Raw genomic sequence first — 24,712 nt, forward strand, 5'->3', positions numbered from 1 at the left:
TGGAACCCTCCTTCCCTGCGGGTGGGAATGTAAAACCGTGCAGCCGCTCTGCACAACAGCCTGGACGTTCCTCAAAGAGTGAGGCCTAGAGTTACCACGTGACTCAGCAGTTCCACTCCAGGTAAGCGCCTAAGAGAAATGAAAACGTATGTTCAACAAAAACGTGCACGCACATCTTCACAGCAGTATTCTTCCTAACAGCCCCAAGTAAAAACCACCCGAAAGTACGTGAGCAGATGCATGGATTAACAAAATGTGGTCCATCGACACATGGAATATTATTCGGCTGCAAAAAGGAGTGAAATGCTACCGTGGCCTGCGACTGCTGGTTCCATTCCTGGTCAGGGTGCGTGGTAGGGGGGGGTGCAGGAGGCAGCCCATTGGTATTCCACTCTGTTTTTTCCCTTTTTTTAAAAAATATGTTTTTATTGATTTTAGAGAGAAAGGGAAAGGGAGAGAGAGAAACATCAATTGACTGCCTCCTGCACGCCCCCCACTGGGAATCAAGCTGGCAACCCAGGAATGTGCCCTGACCCGGAATCAAACTGGCGACCTTCTGCATGAGCCACATCAGCCAGGACTGAATCAATCCTCTGTTTTGCCAACTTTTTTGCTTTGGTGAATAAGGCGGTTATGAATGTCTTTGCAGCTAAGTCTTCGCATATATTCATGGTTATTTCCTTGGAATAATTCCTGGAGGTGGAATTACTGGGATCAGAGGGTATGCAAAAAATTAAGATTTTTAGAAAATACATCACCAAAATGCCTCCATCGATATTATATTTGTTTATATGCCCAAGAGTAGTGCATGAGAATGCCAGTGTGTCTGCACCTGGGCTCACCAATGACTGCCAACTGAAGCCCAGGGCAAAATAACACTTCCTTTCACGTGTATTTGATTAACACGCAGGTGAACATTTGTCCGTATATCAGCTAATTGTATGTCTTTCTTGTGAGATATGTTTCCGTGTCTTTTTGTCATTTTTTACTGGAGTATTTCTGTCTTTCCTATTGACTTTTCGCAGCTCCGTATATATCACAGTTGTTGAATCTCTCATCAGCCTGACAGGTAATAGATGTTTGCCAGGCTGTCGCTGCCTTTGCTTGCTTTATGGCTGGTTTAGCGAGTAGAGTTCTTCCCTCTTCATGATCAAACCTCTCCGTTTGGTCTCTGATGGTTTCCACCTTCAGCATCATGTTTTAAGAGTCTCTTGTAACCGCGAGGACACATAGAGGCTCAACCGTGTTTTTTCCTAATATTTACAGGTTTTTTATACTTAGTGTTGAAGGCAACTGGAATTTACTTGGTGCTCTGCTGGGAGTTCGTTTGGTTAACCGTGTCCTGCCCCTTGTTTGAGATAAAAATGGCAAACCTGGGCTTGGATGTCTCCCTCCGGCCCACGGCTGTCCGGTACCTTCTGCTCCGTTGTTTGGAGCTCGGCTTTGGTTTATGCAACCGAGGCACCTCCCCTCCCCCCGCCCCCCCCCCTCCCCGCCCCAAACCCTGATGGGAGCCACGCCCACGTTGGGAGCTGACTCAGATGGGGCTTGAAGGGAGGAGAAGCCAGCCTATTGCCTAGTGTCTGCAGGCCAGCCCTGTGCCTCCACCCTCAACCCAGAAAACTGTCGTTCCAGGTTATGAAGAAGGCCCCGCTACCTCAGCACAGCACCGCTCCCAGTCCAGGTTTGGGACATGCCTGTAGCCATTCCCAGCAGGCGGTAACTTATGTGAGTCAGCCCTGGTTGAGTACCCAAGTTCCATCCACCTTTTGATGAAACTCTTGCAGTTATGACCTGCTGGAACTGGCTTCCGGCACCAGGGCGGACGTGGAATTCAAAACAACGTCTAGACTAGGGCTGCAGCTGTGAGCGCATTGTATCCACACGGGCACGCTGGCTACGCATGGTGAGTTCATGTGAAACATACACAAGAACGTTATGCAGAGATCTACGCATGGGGTCCAAAGCCGCGTGTGAACAGCAGTTGCCTATGTGGTCCTACTTTCTGATACTTTTCTTATTTGTTTCTACTAAATGCAAAATACTTTTATAGTCAGAAAAAATGTTTAAAAAAATATTTTCTGGGGTCACCTGCACGCGATGCCCTCCTGTGACCTGCAGTCTCTGGGCAGCCCATCCATGGCTGGGGCTCCCCTTACCCTCCAGCGTGCGCCGTCCTGCTGGGCGCCTGGGCAGGTGGCGAGGCCGGTGGCTGTCTGTCCTCCGCGGCCTCCCTCTCCTCTGCCGCCTTCCGGGCTACTGCCGCCCTATTTTGAAGGTTTCCTTTTACCCGATCATCGGATCTTGTCACGTTCCTGCTTTAGTTCCGCTGTGGCCTTCAGGGTGACGTTCATCCTGACACAAGACCCCACGGGGGCGGGTCCCTGCTGATCAGCCCTGGATCAGACTCCGCGTGCTCACACCCGTCTCCTGCTTGCAGGGCCCTCGAGGTTCATCTGAAACACCCATGTGCGTGAGGCACCCCGATATACCCTCCCCCCCAGGGGTTGGTGAGCGCGCAAGGTTGCTTGGCAGACACGAGGTGAAGGCAGTGGTGAAGGCGAAACTGCGATCGCCACTTAAGGGACGAAGAGAATGAGAGGTGGGCACGCCTGGCTGGCACGCAGCCGCGCCCTGGGCCTGAGGCTCTGGGCTGAAATGGCCCAGGGAGACCCTCTGGGGGAGCGGGATCATTTTTGCAGGAAATCGCCGGAAAGGCTGCTGTGGTAATTACCATCTCTTCTGCTCTCCAGGGGGGCTGCTATCTTTGGCAAACTAATTACTATTAAGGTTTGCTCAACAGCCAGTGTAATCACTAGAGAAAATGATCGTTAAGGACTTGTTCTGCCCAATTCGAGGTTTGGTGTCAGAAACCACAGTGAGAGCCCCGGTTCTGGGGAGAGGGGGGAGGTGGTGGTGTGTGTGGGGGGGTGTCAGTGCAGGTTGTCTCCAGGGCAGGGCAAGCCTCTTGGCACCTGCAAAGCAGCTCCTGCGTGCCCTCTCCCCGGAGAGCCTGCTGGACAGCGAGAGGGTGAGGGCCTGAGAGCAGCCCTCCCAGGCCCTTCCCTCCTTTCGGGGCCATTTTTAAATTGTCTTTCTCGTGAACCCTTCGCCTCGTAGCAAAAGGGCTCTCTTGGTTTAAACCCCAGTTCTGCCACAAACCTTAGTTTCTTGACGTGTGAGGCGAGGGCAACAATCCATGCCTTTCGGGGGTGGGGGGGGGGGTGGGGGGGTGGGGGGGTGGTGTGTGAGAACAAATATCCTGGTGGGGGTAAAGCAGCAGCTCCGTGCTGGGCGCACAGTAGGTGCCCAAGGAGGGCTTTCTCCTGCTCTAGACTGAATGCTGCTTCCCCCCAGATTCATATGTTGAGGCCCCAACCCCCAAAGTGATGGTGTTTGGAGACGAGGCCTTTGGAGGTAATTAGAGTTAGATGAGGTTGGGTGGCGGGGGGGGGGGGGGGCCCATGATGGGATTAGTGCTCTTAGAAGAAGAGACTCCAGACCACTCTCTCGCTCTCTCTATCACTCTCCCCCTCCTCCCTCTCTCTCTCTCTCTCTCTCTCTCTCTCTCTCTCTCTCTCTCCCCCCCCCCCCATTTAAAACATGCGGAGATAACACCATGTGAGCACAGCGAGTAGAGGCCACCTGCAGCCCAGGGAGCGCCCCGCCCGGGGAGACGGCAGCACGCAGCCCCCTCCCTTCCCGCTTGCAGGGGGAGAGGGTCGGGTGCCCGGGGGTAAGCAGGATGCGCCTGCAGAGGGATGTGGGCGATGGTTAGTGGTCTCCATGCGGTTGGACTGACACGTTTCATCTGTAGCTTTATGCTTTACTAGAACTGTCTATAATGAGCACAGACCGAGTTTACAGTTTACAAAGCTCAGGGAGTGCCTTCTGAGGGAGCCCTCTCCAGGGTCCCCGCATCCTCGTGCTGAGAGACCTGTCACAGCCTTTCCGTCCTGGAGACAGACAGACAGACAGACGGATGGACGGATCAGGGCAGGCAGTGTTCCTCCCACAGATCAAGAGGCGGAGAAAGAGACGCACGTGTGGGTCCGGAAGGCGTCGGCTCTCGGGGTCCTGCAGGCCAGCGGCTTCCACCATGTCTATCCCACACCCCGCTCTCCCGGCTCCTCCTCGGGTTAGAACAGACCCGGCGGTGGGCTGGGCCGCGTGTCGCTGGTCCCAGACGATCAGTGATCGATCGCTACAGCCGCCACGGGATTTTGATGTCACGCGCGGGGCAGATGGGTACAAAGCTCTTCCCCGGTGCAGTTACCCCGGCCTGTTTCTCAGGCTGGTAGACACTCCTTGTAGTTGCTATTGCAAATCACAAATGAGGGTTTACGAATATATATTTTAAAAGGCTTGGGAATATTTATCTCTCCAAAGCTCTCCTGATGAAAGAAAGGGCTTTACCCTAATAGTACCGCACAGCCAGCCTCGACTGGCCACACGGGGGGGTGGGGGGGCCTGCAAGGGCTTCGTAAGGGCAGCTCGCTATGACTGCCACCTGCCACCCCCTCCTGGAGGTGGGGCCTTTGTCCGGCTCACCCCCCAGGAACCCGGTCGGCAGGATGTGCCTCCGCTGACGTAACCAGGGCCCCCCTCACGCTGCATCGCCTCTGGCCCAGGTGCCCCGGAGCAGGTGGGCGGCTCGCCCCAGCCCTCACTGGGAGGAGGGCAGGAAGACTTGAGGCGCAGGCCTGGGGCTGGAAGCCTGCTCCCTACCTGCCCCATCACCTTCAGCGCCCCCTGTCGACATCTCCAGGCAGGGCCAGCCTGGGGCGGCCACCGAGGTGGCTTGTGACCTGAGTCCCGCACTCAGAGGAAGGAGTGGTCACTGTCCAGAGCTTAGGGACAGGCTCGGCCTCCCCGATACTCTGCTCCTGACTGTAGGTCACCCACAGAAGGAGGGTGAACAGAGACCCAGGCACTAGACTCAAAGGAAAACAAAAACCCAGGGGAGCCCTAGCTGGTGTGGCTCAATGAGTAGAGCGTCAACCTGCAGGCTGAAGGGTCCTGGGTTCGATTCCCGGTCAGGGCACATGCCCGGGTTGTGGGCTCGTGCCGGCAGCCGATCAATGATTCTCTCTTATCATTGATGTTTCTGTCTCTCTCCCTCTCTCAAATCAGTAAACATATATTTAAAAAAAAACAAAACAAAAAAAACCCAGGGGGAGGAAAGGACTCCTCCAGCCCCAACAATTAGTTTCCATTAGTCCTCCCGGGCGTATCCGGTGTGTTGATCTTTGGCCCAAACTGGTTGTGGGGGAGTGGGGAGGGGGGTTGAGCGGGGGAGGGGGGAGGGGGTTGGCAGCCTTCGGTGCGGGGCTATATTCAGATCAATTACACTGCGCAGCAAGCACTGGCTCATTCCCAGAACTCTGGGATCTGAATATGCATGAGAAGCTGCCCAGAAAAGACTAAAATGCATACATATATGTATAGAGTCCCAGAGCCAGGCAGCTCTGGGTGAGGATGACAAAGGCAGTTTTCCGCTCGGTGAAAGGGGTGGGAAGAGGGCAGGGCCTGTGCTGGGTGAACTCACGAAGCCTCATTCACAATCAGGTGCGAATCCAGGGCCCACGGGAGCTGTCCACACCCCGTCTCATCCCCACGCACGTCTGCGAGGCCAGGGGAATTTTCCCAGTTACAACGGAGGCGGCCGGAGGCTGTGCGAGTCACGATCACGCCTCTGGGCTGGTGGGTGTGAGCGGTGGTCTCTCCGGCCCAAGGCCCTGCCTCTCCCACGCGGACACTGTCTCAGACACAGAGTTCCCCCCGCAGTCCTCCGAGCTCAGCGTCCTTCCGAACAGGGCTGGCGTCGCCTCCGGAACTTCCGCACAGGAGAACCGAGTGGGACGGGGCTGCGAGCTGGTGCTGAACAGGAGCAACCAGAAAAGAAAGATTTCCTGGAAATTTAGTCAGAATTCAAAAAAAAAAAAATGGAGGCAATTAGATGAATAAAATGAGCAGAGCGGAACCCCGCCACAGGCACAAAAGCCAAGAAAGCCTCGGAAAGTAGGGCAGCAGGCGACAGGAGACGGTGCCGAGTGATCACTGACACGGAGTCGCGCTGCTCCTCGGTTCCTGGGAGGAGTGCTTGGCGGCAAACACAGAAGAAATGCGGGGAACGAATAACAGTCCGTTTCTCTGGCTGAAGAAAGACCCGAGTCTCCAAATTCAAGTCACTACCAAGCGCTGAATGGGCAACGCTGAGAAAGCTGCATACTTTCTAGGTGACATTCTACGTCCTGAAGGAATTTCAGAATCCCAAAGGCACCCAGACATCCAGAGTGAAAAGTCCAGTGACCCGCGAAGAACCAGCTGGGGACTGACTTCGGCTGAAGTCGCATGGAGAGTCTCGCCCGGCCCGCTGTCAGCCCGGTGCCAGGGCACAGGGACGACACGTTCGGGCGGGCACACGACTCGGCGGTGAGTCCTCCATCGATCTGTCCTGAGAGAGAGACCCAAGGCTCTACCCGCAGCAGAACAACAACGGCGGTAGCCAAGAAACCGAAACGCTTGACCCCAAACCCAGGGGTGCGGCGTGAAAAAAATCCCGGGAGGACAAGTGTGCCCGAGACCTCACAGCGAATGGCGCAAACCCAGTGGGCAGTGAGAAGGCTCCGAAAAGAATGCCTCCAGGAGGAAGAGCCCAAGTCCTGGTGGAGAAATGGAGAATCCTGCTGAGGACAGGAGGGCATCTCAGCACGGGCGTTTCAGACAGTCCAGGCTGCCCCTTCACCTGTGGCGTCGGGTCCCTCCCTTCCCTATATCTGCGAAGAACTGTTATATAATCGTGACATTTAAAACACTGGTGATTGGTTCACACTTGTCTAGACTCCGCCTCAGTGTCAAAGCATAGAAACAATGATAGTCGCAGAACGGAGTGTCCATGAGGCAAAGCCTGGAAATGCAGAGGCTCGGGGCCCGGGGGCCAGCAAGTGGGCAGGAAGGGGGAGGGCAGCGCCTAACCTCCCTTTGTATGTCCTGTGAAGTCAAGAGACGCTGGCCAGAGCCGCCGTGCGGAGAAACAGAAGTGTATGTCTATTGCAGAGAGCAGGCAGGGGAGCGATAGAAGAAGTAACAACTTTGTTAGCGTGTGGCAGATTGGGTAGGCTGGGAGTGTCGTTGATGTAAGTAAGCTAACAGGTCCTTTCATTCAGCATATACTTATCAAGTGCACAGTAGGTGCTGGGCACGGTGCTGTGATCTGGGAGTTCAAGGGTAAGCAGAAACCCAGACCTTGTCCTCAAGGAGTCTAGTGGGAGAGATAGAAGTCATTCATAGAAATAAAAACCTGATGAATAAAGGTAAACTTGCAAACATGATGAGCGTCAGAAGAGAGGCACCCGGTGCAGTAAGTGGCACCTGACCCAGACAGGAGACCCGGGAAAGGCGCGGTGGTCCGGCTGAAGGACATAGAAACGCTCAGTAAGCGGGGGAGGGAGGACATGTCCATCAGAGGGGGCCGCCGCCTGCGGCAGGAGGGAGCGAGAGGCGGAAAGGAACCAGGATCCTGGAGAACAGCAAGAGGAAGGAGCAGCGGAGGGAGCAGCAGAGGGAGGCTACAGGTCTGCAGGGGGTGCACGCCCATGGCTGGGAAGGGTCCGGTCTGAACGTGTTGGGGTAGTCACATGTCCTCTGCCAAAGTTGGGGAAGAGATAGAGGTTTCCCAGCTCATACCGGCTGACGTCTCTCCGGCTGTGTGACCACAGGCAGTCCACGGTGGCTCTGGGACAGGACGCAAGGGGCTCACCTGCAGCCGAGGCAGCCGGCGAGGGCAATAAAGGCGCCCACCCAGCAGCCTGGCGCCGGCTGGCTGGAGACAATAACCACGGCATGACGGAGCAAAGCCTCCCAGAGCCTCCCACCTCCTGCTTCTGTCGGCAGCGTTGGGAACCCACATTGGAAACCCACGGCAAACCTGTAGCCACGTCTCGGCCTCCACGAGTGGAGAAAAGCATTGGGGGGGTGGCGCTGAAACCCCTTTTCAAATCTGCTGCCACGGGGAGTCCCGTGGGCAGTGCACGGAGCTGTCCTCACAGGCAGAAAGGGGAGGCCTCTGGGTGCACCGTCCCTCGTCACCCAGGGAGGTGTCAGGGGGCTGGGGAGGCACTGAATTACCCTCCTGTGTGCGTGTGTGTGTGTGTGTGTGTGTGTGTGTGTGTGTGTGTGGCGGCGGGGGGGGGGGGAGTGGGGGGGGCGGGGGGGAGCCCGAGCCTGGCTGGCTTAGCAGGACCAGCAGCCCCTTCAAAGCCAGGGCTGGGGGAGGCAGGGCCTCTGCCTGGAAGCAGTCCCGTGCCCGCCTGCCTGTGTCCGCCTCCCCCAGGAGCGGGGCCCCTGTAAAGCAGGGCGCTCACCCACCACCATCACCCGGGCAGGTGCTGGGTCTGCCTGCCGCTCCCGTGTCCTGGGGGGGGGGGCGGGGGGGGGGTGTGGAATAGTCCCAGGTCACAGTTTCCCCGAGTTCTGGTGTGTCACCTCCTCGCTGGAGGCAGTACCTCCAGACGCCTCCGAAGCTGCCAGGCTGGGCCCTGACTCCGCGGCCTGAGCGTCTGGTCCGAAGAGCGCGCTTCCCTCCCCTCTTTCCTTAAAGACATTCCGGGCCCCTCTGGGACCTGGACCCTGAGCAACCCTCATGCGCTCTCGGGCTCTCGGCTCGGCTCCTTCCAGGGGAGGAAACGGCTCCGAGATGCTCTGTGGCTGCAAAGACACCTCCCGACCCCCCACCCCCACCCCAGCGAACAGCAGGGAAGGCGCCCCTGGCCTCTCTCCAGCTGCCCCTGCCCCCGCCTCTTCCCTCCCCTCCCCTCCCGGCTCAGAGCCCGCAGGCCGGCCCAGGGGCACAGGCTCCGGCTTCCCTAGGGCTCTGGGGCAGGAGGGGGGTGGGGGGGGACACAGAGAGGCAACGCACCCACTCAGCAGGCCCCCTGAGCCCGCGAAACAGGCCCCTCTTCCCGACCCTCTCCTCCCCCACTCCTTCCTCTGCCCTCGACGGCCCCCTGACGCAGCATCTCCCTGGAGAAACGTGTGTGAGGGGGTGCACAACATTGGCTCAGGGACTTGCACCCCACAAGGGGCCCTGACTCTCCCAAGGCCCCCCTCCTAGGCCCCCTCCAGCATGACGCCCTCCCACCCCTGGAGTCCCCAACACAGCAAGCCCTACAGCCCAGGCTTTGAAACCCTGGGAGGGCAGACTGGGTGGGAACCCAAGAACCTCCCTCTTCGCGCATATGGGAAAGCCAGACACAGACCGCCCTGCCCGGGATGCCGCAGACCAGGGACCACCTCCTCCGCCCCCCACCCCACAGGCTCCTCCCTCCGCACCAGCTGCCCCCCAGGGAAGGAAGGACAGAGGTCTGGGGCTCCTGGAGGTGGAAGCCTAGGGAAGGGGCCTATTGGGACCAACTCAGTGCCAAGGAGACCGCCTTTGACCACGGACAGTGTGACGATGCCCTGTCCCCACTCCCCCCTGCATGCCCAGCCCAGCCCAGACCTGAGGAGGCCGCGTGTGCCGCCCAGAGTAACAGCAATGGCCGCCACTCACTGAGCAGTTACTATGTGCCAGGCACCGTGCTAGCACCCTGATTCTCCGAGGTTATTTCTAATATTCCCATTTTATAAGTGCTCGGAAGGAAGGTCAGGGAGCTGAATCCACAGGCCTTAGACCACATGGCTAAGGAGTGGTGGGAGAGGGAGAGGAGAGAAAAATGTTTGAGCTAGAAGGATCTCACATCTCTTCCTGGTTTCAGACCCAGGCCTGTCTGTCTCTGTTTCCTGGGGCTCCCCACCCCAGCCGGCAGGGGCCACCTAGGCAGGCTCAGGTAGTCCACCTGCTCCCTCAGAAGTGCTGGTGCGAGAAGGAGGGAGGAACTGGAGGGCAGACTTGCCCATCCCAGGGAAGCTCAGGCCTGTCCTGGTCTGTAGGTCCACTCTCCCCTCATGCGCCTAAGCATGTGCCTGTCCTCAGTTCACACGGTGTCAGAGAGAGTGAATGGCCCAGCCAGTGTTGCTCAATGGTCGAACATCGGCCCATGAACCAAGAGGTCACAGGTTCGATTTGGGCTCAATCCCCAGTAGGGGACATACAGGAAGCAGCATCGGGGACCACCCTCACGCCCCACCCCTGGACACTCTCACATCAATGTTTTTAGCCCTCTCCCTCTTCCCTCTCTAAAATCAATAAAAAACATTTCTTTAAAAAAAGAGAGACGATGCTTGGGCTTTGGGATCATCAGATCTGGGGTTGAATCCCTCCTTTGCGTGACCTTAGGCTTCAGTTTCTTTATCTGTAAAATGGGGATGCCTATGTAGCAGGGTTGCTAGAAGGAATGGGAAGAAGCTGTGAAAAGGGCCTTGTGCAGGTGATAAATCTGTGGTAACCACGCTGCCGGGTGTGCCAGCTCGGTGGCCCTCGCCCTCCTGGGCGTGCCCGGGAGCGAGCTTCTCCTCAGAAGGAAAGAGGAGCCGCAGGCACAGAGCCTCCTGGAACGTGGCAAGGCTCCTTGGCACCAAGCCCTGCGTGTGAGCCCTTCTGCAATTAGCTTCCAACTAAAAATACCCCCCTGGCCTGCACACCTACCTCCGGCCTGGCACGGGCCTGGCACTGGGCATGCCTGAGCCACCCCCATCCAGGGGTCGGGCAGGGGTGAGGATCCCCAGCCAGTAAGAGAACCTGCGACACGGGCGGGTGCACAGAGCAGGGCTTTATTGAAAGATACAGAACGGGCCCATGAAACAGCCTCCATCACCCCTCCTGCCTTGGCTCCCCGCCACCCCTCCCCAGCGCCGGCTCCCGGACAGCCAGCAACGCACAGGGTCTTACCCAGCCTCATGGCAGATGCCTAGAGGGCCTTCAGAGTTCAGCTCAGGAGGGGAGGGGGGGCCCGGACAGTCACAGCATCCGCCCACCTGTGCCCCGACAGCCCACGTCACTTGCAGCTCTGCAGCCGGGTCCTGTGGTGCTTCTCCTGGGTCAGGAGGGGGATGACGGTGTCGCTGTGGGAGATCTTGAGCCGGCTGCCCCAGGCCCCCTCCTTGCCGGCTGCGGGCTCCAGTGGTGGGAGGTTGTCCAGGTCGCTGAGGGAGCCCACGGCCTTGCCCTCGGCCCCGCCAGCGCCGCCGGAGTTGAGCTCCATGAGCTCCAGCTCGTGCTTGGCCGCCGTCTCCAGGACGCGCTGCTTGTTGTAGTACCGGACGAAGTTGTTGATGATGGGGTGGATGGGCAGGGCGATGGCGATGACCCCGCACAGGAAGCTGATGGCCGCGTTCAGCTTGCCCAGCGTGGTCTTGGGGTAGATGTCGCCGTAGCCCACGGTCGTCATGGTGATGATGGCCCACCAGAAGGACTGCGGGATGCTCTTGAACAGCGTCTCGGGGTGGCTCTGCTCCATGGTGTAGCCCAGGGCCGAGAAGACGAAGATGCCCACCGCCAGGTACATGAGCAGCAGCCCCAGCTCCTTGAAGCTGCGTTTGAGCGCGTAGGTGAGCGTCTGCAGGCCGGTGGAGTGGCGCGCCAGCTTGAAGATGCGGGCCACGCGCATGATGCGCAGCGCCTGCACGGCCTGCTGCACCTTGGTCAGCTCCATCATGCGCGCACCCAGGTGCGTGAGCGTCAGGCTCACGTAGAAGGGCAGGATGGCCAGCACGTCCACGATGTTCATGAAGGACAGGACGAAGTGCAGCTTGTTGGGCGAGGCGAACAGGCGCAGCAGGTACTCCAGCGTGAACCAGCCGATGCACGCCGTCTCCACGCTCTCCAGCGTCGGGTGCTCCACGCGGCTGCCCTCGGCGTCCAGCACCTGCAGCTCGGGGATGGTGCCCATGCACATGACCATGGACGAGAGGAGGATGAGCAGGAAGGACAGCACGGCCACGGCGCGCGCGGGGCGCGAGGACTCGGGCTTCTCCAGGAACTTCCAGACGCGCTGCTGGCAGCGGCGCCAGCGCCCCGCGGCCGCGTCCAGGCCCAGGTCGTCCAGGATGAGCTGCACGCGGCGCGCGATCTCCTCCAGCTCCTCGCGCTTCTCGCGCAGGTGGCTCCGGCAGCACTGGTCCAGGAACTTGAGGTCCACCTTCCAGAAGTCCATCTCGCCCTTGAAGCAGATGGGGCAGATGCCCTTCTTCATGTGCACCTCCCCGAAATAGTACACCTCCAGGACGCACTTGAAGGCGTCCGGGTCGCGGTCGAAGTAGAACTCGCGCTTCCCGGGGTCGTAGTCGTCGCACAGGGAGAAGATGCTGTCGTAGCCGCCGGCCAGGCAGGTCAGCAGCTCCGCCAGCCGGGTCTCGGGATACCGGCTGAGCAGGTCTCCGTACAGCACCTGCCGGACGCCCCCCACGTTCACCACGATCTCCACGTCGTCGCCAACCCGGGAGCCCTGGCTGTCCGGCTCCGGGAGGCTGTGCTCCCCGGTTCCGTCCATTCTCTCGGCTCTGCGCCCCGCCGCCGCCGCCGCCGCCGTCGCCGCCGCCGCCGCCCGGGAGTCCGCTGGTCCCACCGGTGCGCGGCTCTCGGGGAAGCCCAGCCGGCGCCCGCCTGCTCGGAAGGGCGGTCACAGCGGGGAGCCGCCGGCGGGGACGCGCCGCGGAGGAGGCATGCACCCGGCGGGGCTCGGGGCGGGCATCCGGGCGCCGGGGCGCGTGGGCGGGGGGCTCTCGCGGCCTCCGGCCGCACCCCGGGCACTCACCTCGGCTCCCCGAGCGGCGCGATCCGCCCCTGGGGCTCGGCTTCCTGCAGAAGTGGGGTGTCCTGGGTGGTGGCAGGCAGGGTCCCCCTTCCCCGGGGCGCGCAGACAGCGCCTAGCGCGTCCCGAAGCCACGCGGGCGCCGGCGTGTGTCCCCCGCGCCGACCGTGTCCCTGAGCCCCCCGCCGCGCAGTCCGCCGAGGGGTTGGGAGAGCGAACTTGGGCTTGCTCTGCCCAAGCCGTGTCCAGGCACAATAGGAATTCCAGCCTGACGTCAAGAGCCTTTCAAACTGTACCCTCTTCTGGTGAAATTCTGCAAGGCACGCGCGGCAGCTGCCTGCGAGCCGCTTAACCCTTGCGCAGACGGCACAGCTGCGCCCCCGCGCCAGGCCCGCCCCTCCCGGCGCAGCGGGGCGCCGCGGGCCCGGAGCCCCTGTGCAGCGGCAGGCGGCTCAGGCCGGGAAGTTTCCCTGAGGGAAGACAGATGGAGAAAGAACTCGGTGGCCTGTTGCTCTGCAGGAAAAACGTGCCCAAGAGAGCCCTCAGGAGGCCGCTCCTGCGCCAGGTTCCCCAGGCTCGCCGGCCCTCTACCTCGCTAAGGCTGCCCTGCGGTGGGCAGCACTCCCCCACTCTCCCCCGCGCCCTGCACAGTGAGGACGTGCAGTCCAGGCCGGTAGGAGAGCTGGGACTGGCCCAGGTCGCCCAGATCCTCCTCACTCAGAGTTCCCCGCTGCCCTCGCTGCGCCCAGGCTGGTGAGCAGGCGGAGGTCCCGCCTCCAGGCCTCGCTGCCCTCATCCTCCGGAAATTCTGTTTCTTTGTGATGGGGTGAGGCCACAACATTAGTAACAAAGAAACAGAATTTCCGGAGGATGAGACCCAGAAATCAGGATTTTAAAAAGATCCCTAGGGAATTCTAACGTGCAGCCAAGGTTGAGAACCACTGTGCTAGAGGAAGGTGCTAGAGCAGGGCCCAGGCGGGTTTTAGGGCAGGGAGATGGCGCTGTAGGAGACAGTGATGATGGATACGGCGCAGCTGTCCAAACCACAGAATGTCCAGCACTGAGCAGTGATGTAAACTATGGCCTGTGAGTGGCAGCGACGTGTCAGCGCAGGTTCATGGATGGTAACAAGTGTCTCATTCTGGTGGGGGCTGTCCACAGCTGGGGGAGCTGGGGGGGGGGGGCACGGGTATGTGGGAGCGCTCTACTTTCTGTTCAGTTTTACTGAGACTAAAACTATTCTGGAAAATGAAGTCTATTAAAATATATTCTGTAGGTTGGGGTGTTTTTTTTTTTGTTGTGTTTTTTTTGTTTTTAAATATATTTTATTGATTCTTCACAAAGAGGAAGGGAGAGGGATAGTTAGAAACATTGAGAGAGAAACATCGACCAGATGCCTCCTGCACACCTCCCACTGGGGATGTGCCGCAACCCAGGTTCATGCCCTTGACCAGAATCGAACCTGGGACCCTTGAGTCCGCAGGCCGACGCTCTATCCACTGAGCCAAACCGGTTAGGGCAATACTTCTTATCTTTAATGAGATAGTATAAGATTAGAATACATCATGCTAAGTAAGTAGTGTTCGGTGAAACCTCGTTTTACAAATTGTATTTCCTTTTCATTTAAAATAAACCTGCAACCTGTTACTGCAGAGTAAGGAATGGAGATTCAGGAAGGTTGAGCAGTGATATCATTTATTATGAATTGATAACTGATTATTATAAGTGCACCATGAGCCAGGCGCTCTCCGAATGCTTTGCATGTTCATTTCATCCCCACAGCATCTCTCTGAGGAAACAAGATGTCAGGTCACCGGCCAAGGTCACTCAGCCAGCAGGTGGCAAAGTCGGAGTCTGTGCCCAGCAGCCTGTGGTCCACACGCTTCGCCTCTAGGTCACACAGCTGGTTGTGGTGCCGCTGGCACTTGAGCCGAGGCCCACCTGGCTCTAAGGCCAAGTCTCCTCTCCAATCTAGTGCCACCTGTCCCCTCCCCACACCCCCCTGCTCATCCTCCAGCCCCTGCTCATTTACTCCGTCTCCATGTCCTTCGTGGGTCCCTGGTACCGACAGAGGCCAGTTCCTACTGTGTCTTAATCTAGGCTGAATGGGCTTAAACAACACCCATTTATTCCATTATTTCTCCAATGGCAAGCACACACACACTCTCACACTCACACTCACACACCCAGGTTTGGTAGTGGGGTTCATACTCCAGTAGAGAATGTGTTTTTTATAACTGATTATTACAGCCTGCAGTAATCAGTGTAGCAGAGAGGTCTGTGTAAGAAGCAGTGTTCCTGAGTTTCCCTACAGGGGGCGCTGAGGGGTGGCCCACAAGCTTGGAAACCTGAGAAGAGACAGGAAAAGCGAGAGGCTGCATTTTGCCCCGAAATGGTGTTTGCTTTTGTGGGTGTGATGGTGACCCCTCAGCAGGTGGAGCTCCCCAGCCACCCCATGGGACAGTCGCTGGGTCCTCGGTGCAGTGGGAGCCAGGAGTTCCAGGTACCTAGCTGGCTCAGCAATCCTGGAGACTTGGGCCTCTGGGAGAGCACACGCTGGAGCCCAGCCTGCAGGTCTGAAGCCCTCACCTGGTGTGCCCGCCTCACCTGGTGTGCCCGCCTCACCTGGGAGAGGGCAGCCCATGCAAAGGAAGGCACGTGGTTTGGAGGCAGGTTGGCAGGCCCTGAAACTGAGGGGTGGGGGAAGCTGGAAACAGGACTCACGGAGCCCAGTGGATCCTGGGAGGTCTGGAGTTTTTGGACCTCAGGTCATGGCTCAATAGTGGATTGGTTGTGCAATGAATTTATTGAGTATTGCCAGCATTTCTTATTGAGATAGCATCCTATATAATAAAAGCCTAAAATGCTAAGTGTCCAGTCATCCCATCAACCAATCAAAGAGTAATATGCTAATGATATGCTAAGACTGCTCAACCACTCGCTATGACATGCACTGACCACCAGGGAGTAGATGCTCCATCTGGTTGGTTAGCTTGCTGCTGGGGTCCAGCCAATCGGGATTGAGCGAGATGGGCCGGACACGCCCTGGAGCCCTCCTGCGTCCCTCCCCAGCCCTGATCGTGCACCAGTGGGGTCCCTAAGCCTGGCCTGTGCCCTCTTGCAATCCAGGACCTTTCAGGGGATGTAGGAGAGCCGGTTTCGGCCTGATCCCACAGACCAGGCCAAGGGACCCCACTGGTGCATGAATTCATACACTGGGCCTCTAATAGAGGATAATAGGAAATATCAGAGTAGATCACACATGGTGAAAATAAGTATGGCATAGATTATATAATAGAAAACATCAGAGTATAACCAGACAATCAATGTGTCCCAGTCACTACTTGAGCCAATTAAGCAGAGACAGGTTTGAATCATATGAGCTTTTATTCTAATACTAGTGGCCCGGTGCACAAATTTGTGCACATTGAAAGGAAATTAATTAGAAGAAATATTTTAATATTGCTATTCACCCTTTCTCTATAATAGAAGTGTCAACCAAATTCACGATCGACAATGACAGATCGAAACACATGCGTGCGATTGGTGCCAGTGAGAGCTTTATGTGTATCGCACATGCACAAGTCAACAGCCTTCTATAGACATAGAATAAACTTGCTTAATTAGACCTGCTTTCTGACTTAGCTAAACTTTTTCCAGCCCAGTGAAGCACCCCAACTTCTCTTTCAGGTAATTGTCAGCAACACAGCAGTAAATATCAACATGAAGCAGATTATTATTATAGATCATGCAGGGAGAACAATGGGTAAAATATTTAACTGCAGCCGTGTCTGACTATATTCTGTGCAGTGAGAAAACCTGAAGTCATTTTCAAGGTCCACCATTTCTTCTTTTCAGTCGGGTCAAGTTTTAAGCTTTCTAATTCTCCATTTTCCAGCTAATGAAAAGAAAATAGGATTCTACCGAGTCTCCTACCTACCTACTCCAGGACTTCTGTGAGGATCAAATGAGATGAGGCACGGGAAAATGCTTCACAGATATTTGGTTAAAGTGTGAAATGTTTGCACCTGGCTATAAAGCAAGTCCTGTTCCTGGGCTGAAGAAACTCCAAGGAAGCTAGTGGCTAGGGAGAGGAAGCCAGGCGTTGCTATGTGACATCATTACCCAGACAAACACTTAGCATATTAGCCTTTTATATATATGTCTATATATATAAAATATATATATAAAAAAATCTATATATAAAATATAGATTGCCGGCAGTATGGGAGAGCAGCAGGCCATCCACAAAAAGTCTGCTCTCCACCCACCATAAGCCAGCTGCTTATATTGGGTAAAGGACAAAAGATTACATGGGGAAGTAGCCAAAGGGCATGCCAAACGGGCAGTTAACAGGTAAGCAGAGGGCTGGGGTCTTCAAAGGGCTGGTGATATGCAAGGGCTGGGGATCTTTAAAGGGCTGGCAGCTCTGGTTTCTGCAACAAGTTGCTCATCTTTCCCTGATCACAGGCAGCTCCTGAATGGGGAGGATGCGCTGCATTTCCCGGTGAGCTCCCAGGTCCTGGGTGTGTAACTGCCAGCCAGGTGAGAATGTGCCTTCTTTAATCAGAGCAAAACAGTCACGGTCTTTAATCAGAGCAAAACAGTCACGGTTAACAGAGCAGGAGTAATATTTCTTACATTTCTAGCTGGTTCTCCACCATCCTGTTTCTGCCCTTATCAAGAGCCCATCACACCTGGTAAACACAGGTATGGCTGAAATCTGGTCACCGTAGCCAGAGCTCACTCCAGCTCCAGAACGTCCATTCGGCAAATCCAGGCCCTGTCACCCCGAGGACGCTGCTCCTGAGCTGCAGGGAGGGAGGAGGGGCAGCGGGTGCAAAATACAGCGGAGAAAATGCCCCCAGACAGCCCTCAGCAGAGCAGGTGCTGCCGATAGCTGGTGTGGAAGAGAGACAGCTGTAATCACAGGTCCAGGCTGGGGAGGGGCTTGAAGCTGGAGCGCTGGTCGCAGAAGAGGGCGGAGAGGAGACTCCTGAGGATGCCCCAGGCCCCGGAAGCCAGGCAGCAGAGGAGGGAGGAGGCAAGGTAGGCACGCAAGTCCGATCCGCTCCGTGGGGAGCAGCCCCAGCATCTCGAGGGAGGGGAGCGAGAGGCTGCCATTCACTCGCTCCTCAACTGCACGCCCCATGTCCCACCTCCCAGACCCGAAACCATCGCGGGCCTCGGAGCCTTGGCTACTCACATGTCCGAACCAGAGTGCCCTTCCCCTTCCCCAAGCCTCACTCATCCCACCCCCCCAGGCCTCTGCTCACCTGGCCAGGGTGGCACCTGCAGGTTGGGTATTTGGATTCCTTCTCACCTGGTGTTCTCCCTGGGCCTGGCTCCTCCTCTGCTATGGACTCAACTGTGCCTCCCCCTTACCCCCCCATTCATATGTGGAAACCTTCACCCCCCAATATGACTGCATTTCAAGATGGGGCCTTTAAGGAGATAATTAAGGTTTAATGAAGTGAGGCCCGGATCTAATTAGTGTCCTTATAGGAAGAGACACCTGAGGTCTCTCTCACTCTCCACACACAGTCACAGCTGAAAGGCATGTGAGGGTGCACCAGGAAGGCGGCCATCTGCAAGCCAGGCAGAGAGCCCTCCCCAGAAACCCTAGCAGCCCCTCGGTCTTAGACTTCCAGATGCCAGAAGTATTTTGTTATAGCAGCCGGAACAGGCTATGGCATCCCCTTCTTCCCTCACACCTGCCAAGTCCTCCCTAGACCTCCCCCTCCCCTAAGCTCTGGACACAGACATTTTGTCATCTGACCCCTGGACCCTGCCTGGGTTTTGTGACGGCTTAGACTGAGATGTCGAAGATTAATATATATATATATATATATATATATATATATATATATATATATTCGCCTCCTTCTCACTGAAGGTCACTGATGCATAGAAACTTGAGCCAGGAGCCCATATCCATTGAGAGTTTCCTAAAGGATGAAACCAGGAAAAATATCTGGACTTTTTTTTTTTTCTTTTTGGCTAAAAATGGACTGTTTCTGGCGGTGGTATATTCAGTCCTGTATGTGACTTCTCTTAGAATTGTACATTTCATGATATCATGGGGGAGTAGGGACCACAGAACCTTCTGTCAGACACAGGAAACAGCAGCAATTTTGACTCGTGTGGGCTTTTCATTTAAATAGGAAGGGGAAAAAAACACAGTCAATTTAGGCAGTACGGGAGCGATTGTTGGAGCCGTACTGTTCTTTATTGAATATGTATTTTTTTGATTTGTTGAACAATAACATTTTGGGCTACAGAATGCTTAATTTTTATGGCACTAATTAAAACAGTACATGTGTGTCTAAGTGATTTGTCTAGACGACGGATGCTGCGCGCTATAATCTATTCCCTTTTTTATGGAATAATCAGTTCTGTTCAGTTAGATTTTCTTTGTGTGTTGCTGAATTTAATAATACCTTTCACCAAGATTCTCTACTCCATCAAACAGGTACATTTCATTATTTGCTGTGCACTTACCAGTGTAGTGAGCTGTCCCTGGGGCCCTGGAGAATTGCTTGCCCTGAAGACAGCCCACTTCCTCCTGTCTGAATAAACTGGAATTCAAGTGCAGGAGGCCAGCTGGGTGGGAGGGATGTGGGTGGGGAAGAGTGGGGGCAGATAGAGAGGAGAATGATGTAAAACTGAATCACCAGGAAACGTCAGGGGTTTTTTGCTTCTTTTTTCTTTTCTATGCCTCATTTTTTTCATCTGCAAAATGGAACTAGTACAAGATCTTATAAGAAACTACTGAAATAATGGGTGTGAACAGGCTTTATGAACTATAAGATGCTGAACATGTGAAGGCAACGGGAGGAAGAAGGAAGGGAGGGAGGGAGGCGGGCAGGGAGGAGGATAGAGGAAAGACTTCCTGGGAGCCAGTCCCACTGTGGGCAGATCCCCATGCGGGCACACCCCCGCCTCCCTGGGCCTGTTCAGCTGTGACTCATCCAGCTCTGGTGGTGGGTGTGAGGACTGGGAACATGACAGAGCCGCCACACGTCCCAGATGTGTAGAAAGAGGTGGGAGCCATTGGGCCAGGCAGCTGCCTGGAGGGTGGGGGGCTGAAATCAAGTTCCTCTGAGTTTTTCAGGGAAAGAGAAACAGTGGAAAGGGGCCCAGGGTTTGGAGTAGACCAGCGCCAGGAGGAGAGGGTGGGATGCCGTGTGCTTCCAAGTGCGCTTCGAAAGCGTCCTGGGAGTGCGAAAGGGGAAGCAGACTCTGCAGAGCAAGCCCTGTCGCGTTCTCCTGTTCTTTAGTCGCACCGTTAGCATAGAGTCATTGTAAATTTTGAAAAATGTGTAAGCCCCATATCTGCATCCCCCAGCTGGCTATTCGCCCAGGGCCAGTGCTGTGCCCGGTGCTGGGTTCTCTGTGACTGTGTGGCGGGTGACCACAGGGCAGCAGCTTAAAGCCACAGCATTAGTGATCTATCCCACAGGTTCCACCGGTCAGCTGTCTGGCCGAGGCTGAGCTGGGTCCCCGGCTCAAGGCCTCACAGGCTTCATTCACAATGTGGCTGGGACTGGGCTCATCTGAAGCTCAAGCCTCTCACCTGCTCGCAGGGCAGAATTCATGTCTTTGCAACTAGAGAACCCGTGGGAGCTTCCTCTCCTCTGAGGCCGGCAGCAGAACCACTCTGGTCCCAGTGAAGGCCTAAGGCCTCAGGCTTACCTGATTAGGGCAGGCCCACCCGGAAGAATCTCCCTTTGATGAACTCAGACATGCACCATTCCATTACTATTACATGAACCCCTCCTTCCTCCGCCCCCAAAATGAAATACGGAGGTATAAATCTGACAAAATTTCTACAAGATCTATATGAGGAAAACTACAAATTCTGGTGAAAGAACTCAAAGAAGAACGAAACTGAAGAGATAATTCCATGTTCATGGATAGGCAGACTTGCTTGGTCAAGATGCCAGTTCTTCCCAACTTGATCCTTAAATTCAATGCAATCCCAATAAAAATCCCAGCAAATAATTTGTGGGTATTGACAACTGATTCTAAAGTTTACATGGAGGGCGAAACATCCGGAATAGCCAGCTCAATATTGAAGGAGGAGGACGAAGTCAGAGGACTGACACCACTCGACTTTGAGACTCACCATAAGCTACAGTGGTAGTGGTGAAAATAGACAAATAGATCAATGGAATAGAGTCCAGGTAAATACACACAGAAATATAGTCAGCTGATCCTTGACAAGGGAACATGGCAATCCAATAAAGCAAAGATAGACTTCCAATACACGATGCTGGAACAACTGGACATCTACATGTAAGAAAAAGAAATAGAGACACAGTCTTTACATCCTTTGCAAAACTAACTCGAAATGGATCACAGCCCTAAATGTAAAATGCAAAACAACAAAACTCCTGGAAGACAAGAGGAGAAAACCACGGTGACCTTGGGATGGCAATGACTTTTGAGATGCAACACCAAAGGCACACGATCCATGAAAGAAAGATGGGTCAGCTGGACTGGACTGAAGACTTCTGCTCTGTGAAGGACGATGTCAGGAGACTTCGAGGACAAGTCACAGATGGGAGAAATACTTGCAAAAGCCACATCTGATAAAGGATCCTTATCGAAAATACACAAAGAGCTCTTAGAACTCAACCGTGAGGAAACAACCCAGATAAAAATGGGCGCGTCTGTCCAAGCCCTGTGCTCATCATGGAGCTGAGCAGCCACGGAGGACGTCCGGTCCCCAGCTCGGCACAGAGGAGAGGGAAGTTGAGGCCTGGGGACAGCCACCACCTCCTTATGTCCCGTGGAATTCAGCTAAAGGCCATGGAGTCGGCTCAGCCGACACTAACACTCCATTGAAACTCCTCAGCGTCTCCATCTGGGAAGCGTTTGGCAAGTGCTTGTCTCTTGGTGCCCCCAGCTCCGCATCTGCTCCTGGGGGTGTTAGGGGGTCAAATGAGGAGAGAAAGGGCAGACTGTGGGAAGTGGGAAGTGGGAAGTTGCGCGTGTGGGCTGAATGGGAGGGAACAGAGTGGGAGGTGGGATGGAGAGAGGGAGGGAAGAGGGATGGGACTAACGAGAGAACATTCAGGAACATCTTCTCATGTTTTGAAGAAAATGTCTTGCCAGGCAGGACTTGATAATTACTGTCATTTGTGGGATGTTTCCGTGCGAGAGAAGCAAATAATTATGATGTCATGAGCTCGGCGCCTTCCTCCGAATCAGCACCCAGCCATCAGACGCCGGTGGTGGCAGTGCCCTGGGGAGCGTCCGTGCCTTCGTCACCCCATGGGCTGCACAGGGTCTTCCTGTGGGGTTATGCAACCTGATAGGATTCACAGTCGTACAGAAGGGCCCTGGGAAGAACCGCGGATCATGCAGGCCTCCCATCCACTGTCGCCCTCCACGCAGGGGTGAGTCTGGCTTGTTGGCCTCGGTGATGGAGAGCGCATGACATGCAGGAAGCAGGGAGAGGGGCAGCATGAAAGGAAGAAGAGGCCGTTTCGTTTTCTGCTTCCTGAGAGTGAGGTCATGCCATGGCCGAGGCCAGGAGGCCCACGTCTTCCCAGGCAGGTTGGCTCTCGGTCAGAGAACTAGGCTTTGAGCCCCACCTCTGCGTGGACTGGCGGTAGGACCTCGGACAAGTCATTTTGCCTCCTGGGGTCTCTGTTGCCCCTTCACTTGCCAAGGGTCCAAGACCAAATACCCGTGGTCTCTTTCCAAGGAGTGTCTTTGCAGATGTCACCAATTTATGGTGAATTATGAGTTTTGCTGGACCCTAATCCCACAGGATGGCTGTCCTTCTAAGGCTCGTGTCACCATTGCCTCCCCCACCTCCCGATGCAGGAAAAAGAAGGATGGCCTCTGGGAAAATGCGCGTCCACACCCCTCCCTCTCCCTCTTTGGTGCGAGTCATTTAGCCACTCCGACCCGGTAGGCAGGTTTCTCAACTGGACAGGGCCGAACAGAAGCTCCACGGCGAGGCTGTGCCGAGCTGCCGAGGAGACGACGGAAGTGAAAATCCTCAAAACCCAAATGGTGCCGCACAGCAGCGCTCCTGACGCTCGGCACCGTGACCGCCCCGGCAGTCTCCTGCGTGCGGCCAACTTCGGCATCTTTCAGCTACAACTGTGTCCCCGCAGACCACAGCCTTCCCGCCGCGCCTGTGCCCCTGGTATAAAGCTGATGGATTGCAGAGCTCCCTGGATAACACCATAAACAGAGCTCCATAAACGAAGGTAGCGTTGCCCTTCTTTGGCTTTGCACAGGATGCCGACGGAGATAAAGAGCTGCCAGCGAACAGTCCCTGCAGCCCCCAGAAGGCTCTCCTGACTCCTGAGGAGCAAAGGGAAATGTCGCTCCCAGATCTGGGCTGCGTGTGTGCGGCTCTGGGCCGTCACCGACCAGGTTTCCTAGCTCGTGGGCCTCTGCCGGCAAATCACACCTGCGCACTCAGAGGCGTGAGCCAGGTCAGGTCAACACCCCGCCTCCTCGTTGGACAAGATGCCTTTGAACCCTCCGAGTCGGAAATGTTCTTCCGGACGCTGAGGACGCCTTGAGGAGCAGTCTTGGCGGTGAGGGTGGACTCTCGCTGCCACCCGGGCCCACTGCTTCCACAGGTGTTAGTGACACCCTTCATCAGAGGGGAGCAGCCACACTTCAGCTGGAGGGCGGGGGGGGGGGGGCCATTTCAGCTCAGCAGGCAGTTGATGGAGATTGCTGGAGTCTTCCTGGCCCCGCAGATGTGTGGTGAATCGGTAAATGGGAGTTCCTCTGCCCTATACATTGGTCAGAGAGGCTATCTTTCATGACCCCTCATGGGCAGGGCCCCCAACTCAAATTCTTCTAAGTAGTTAAGTGGGGCAGACGCTTCTCTTGGGCCCACAGGGCCTGGGTGGCCTTTAGCTCAACACAATCCACACACCGCAGAGGCACATCTTGGGGTGACTCGTTCTGAACCCCACAACCCCATGGAAGGCACAGAGCTTGCTGAGACATCAGGGCAGCATACAGAACCATGCTCACTGCTCGCAGCTGCTCCCTCCCCACCGTCACCGGGATCTGTCACTCCCGTTCCTCTCGCTTTCCACCCTTCTCTGGATTAACTGCAGGCCTCGTTAATCTCCGCGACCCGCCGCCCCCCGCCCCCCAACGTCCCACGCCCTGCGGAAGCATGGCAGGAAGAGGTGTCAGTATCTTTGTCTGCATCTGTCTTTTGTCTTTTTTTCTTTAAATATATATTTGTATTGCTTTTAGAGAGGAAGGGAGAGGGGGAAAGAGAGATAGGAACATCAATGATGAGAGCAAATCATTGATTGGCTGCCTCCTGCAGGCCCCACCCTGGGGATCAAGCCTGTAACCGGGCCTGTGCCCTGACTGGGAATTGAACCCTGACCTCCTGGGTCATAGGTCGATGCTCACCCACTGGGCCAGGCCGGCCGGGCTGCATCTGCCTTCCCCGGGCGGGTTTCCTCCTTCCCCGTGGCCCTTGAATAAGTGTCTGAAGGGACAACTCTCCCAGGCACACGGGCGCCTCTATTTCTCCGAGCAGCCAGCACCAGGATCTTGTATTTGGGGGTGAGAAGAAAATGTCCCCTGGGCTGGCTCTCTAAAAGCTCCCCGGTGACAGAGAGTCCCTTAAGTGATAACTGCTGACTGTGCCCTGTTATCACCACCCCCTCCACCCCCAAGCAGCTGGGCTTACAACTGTCTGCTGCTTGCCTCTGGGGTTGGCTCCTTAACTCTTCCATCCCCATGACAGTGCACATGTGACATACCCATGCACGTGCACATGTGCACACACATGTACACGCACCCTAAAACCACACGTGTAAATCACACACGATAAGCCTCATAGGAAATGGCCCAGCTGTGCCAGTCCCCTTGGGAGAAGAGCGTGTAAACATGTGAAAGGCTGATTTGTAAAGCGAGGGTTAAATAATACCGTCGCCACGGAAGAGAGGATCCCTAGGACAGAGATGCTTGCTCCTCAGTAAAGCTGTCACCCCCTGCCCCCTGCCCCCAGCAGC

At 55.9% G+C, this 24,712-nt stretch overlaps 1 protein-coding gene across 1 annotated transcript; it reads right to left on the reverse strand.

Moving 5' to 3' along the window:
• Window positions 1-10,697: 10,697 nt before the first annotated feature.
• KCNF1 (potassium voltage-gated channel modifier subfamily F member 1) lies at window positions 10,698-13,300 on the reverse strand. The gene has a single exon (XM_081101344.1). The coding sequence runs from the start codon at window positions 12,429-12,431 to the stop codon at window positions 10,938-10,940; it is 1,494 nt and encodes a 497-aa protein (XP_080957470.1). The 5' UTR covers window positions 12,432-13,300; the 3' UTR covers window positions 10,698-10,937.
• Between the last annotated feature and the right edge of the window lie 11,412 nt (window positions 13,301-24,712).

The sequence above is a fragment of the Myotis nattereri genome, assembly GCF_964212035.1.
Source record: "Myotis nattereri genome assembly, chromosome: 10".
NCBI lineage: Eukaryota > Metazoa > Chordata > Mammalia > Chiroptera > Vespertilionidae > Myotis > Myotis nattereri.

Coding starts and splice junctions, on each gene's coding strand:
- KCNF1 (XM_081101344.1), bottom strand. CDS start 12,431: ATGGACGGAACCGGGGAGCACAGCCTCCCGGAGCCGGACAGCCAGGGC.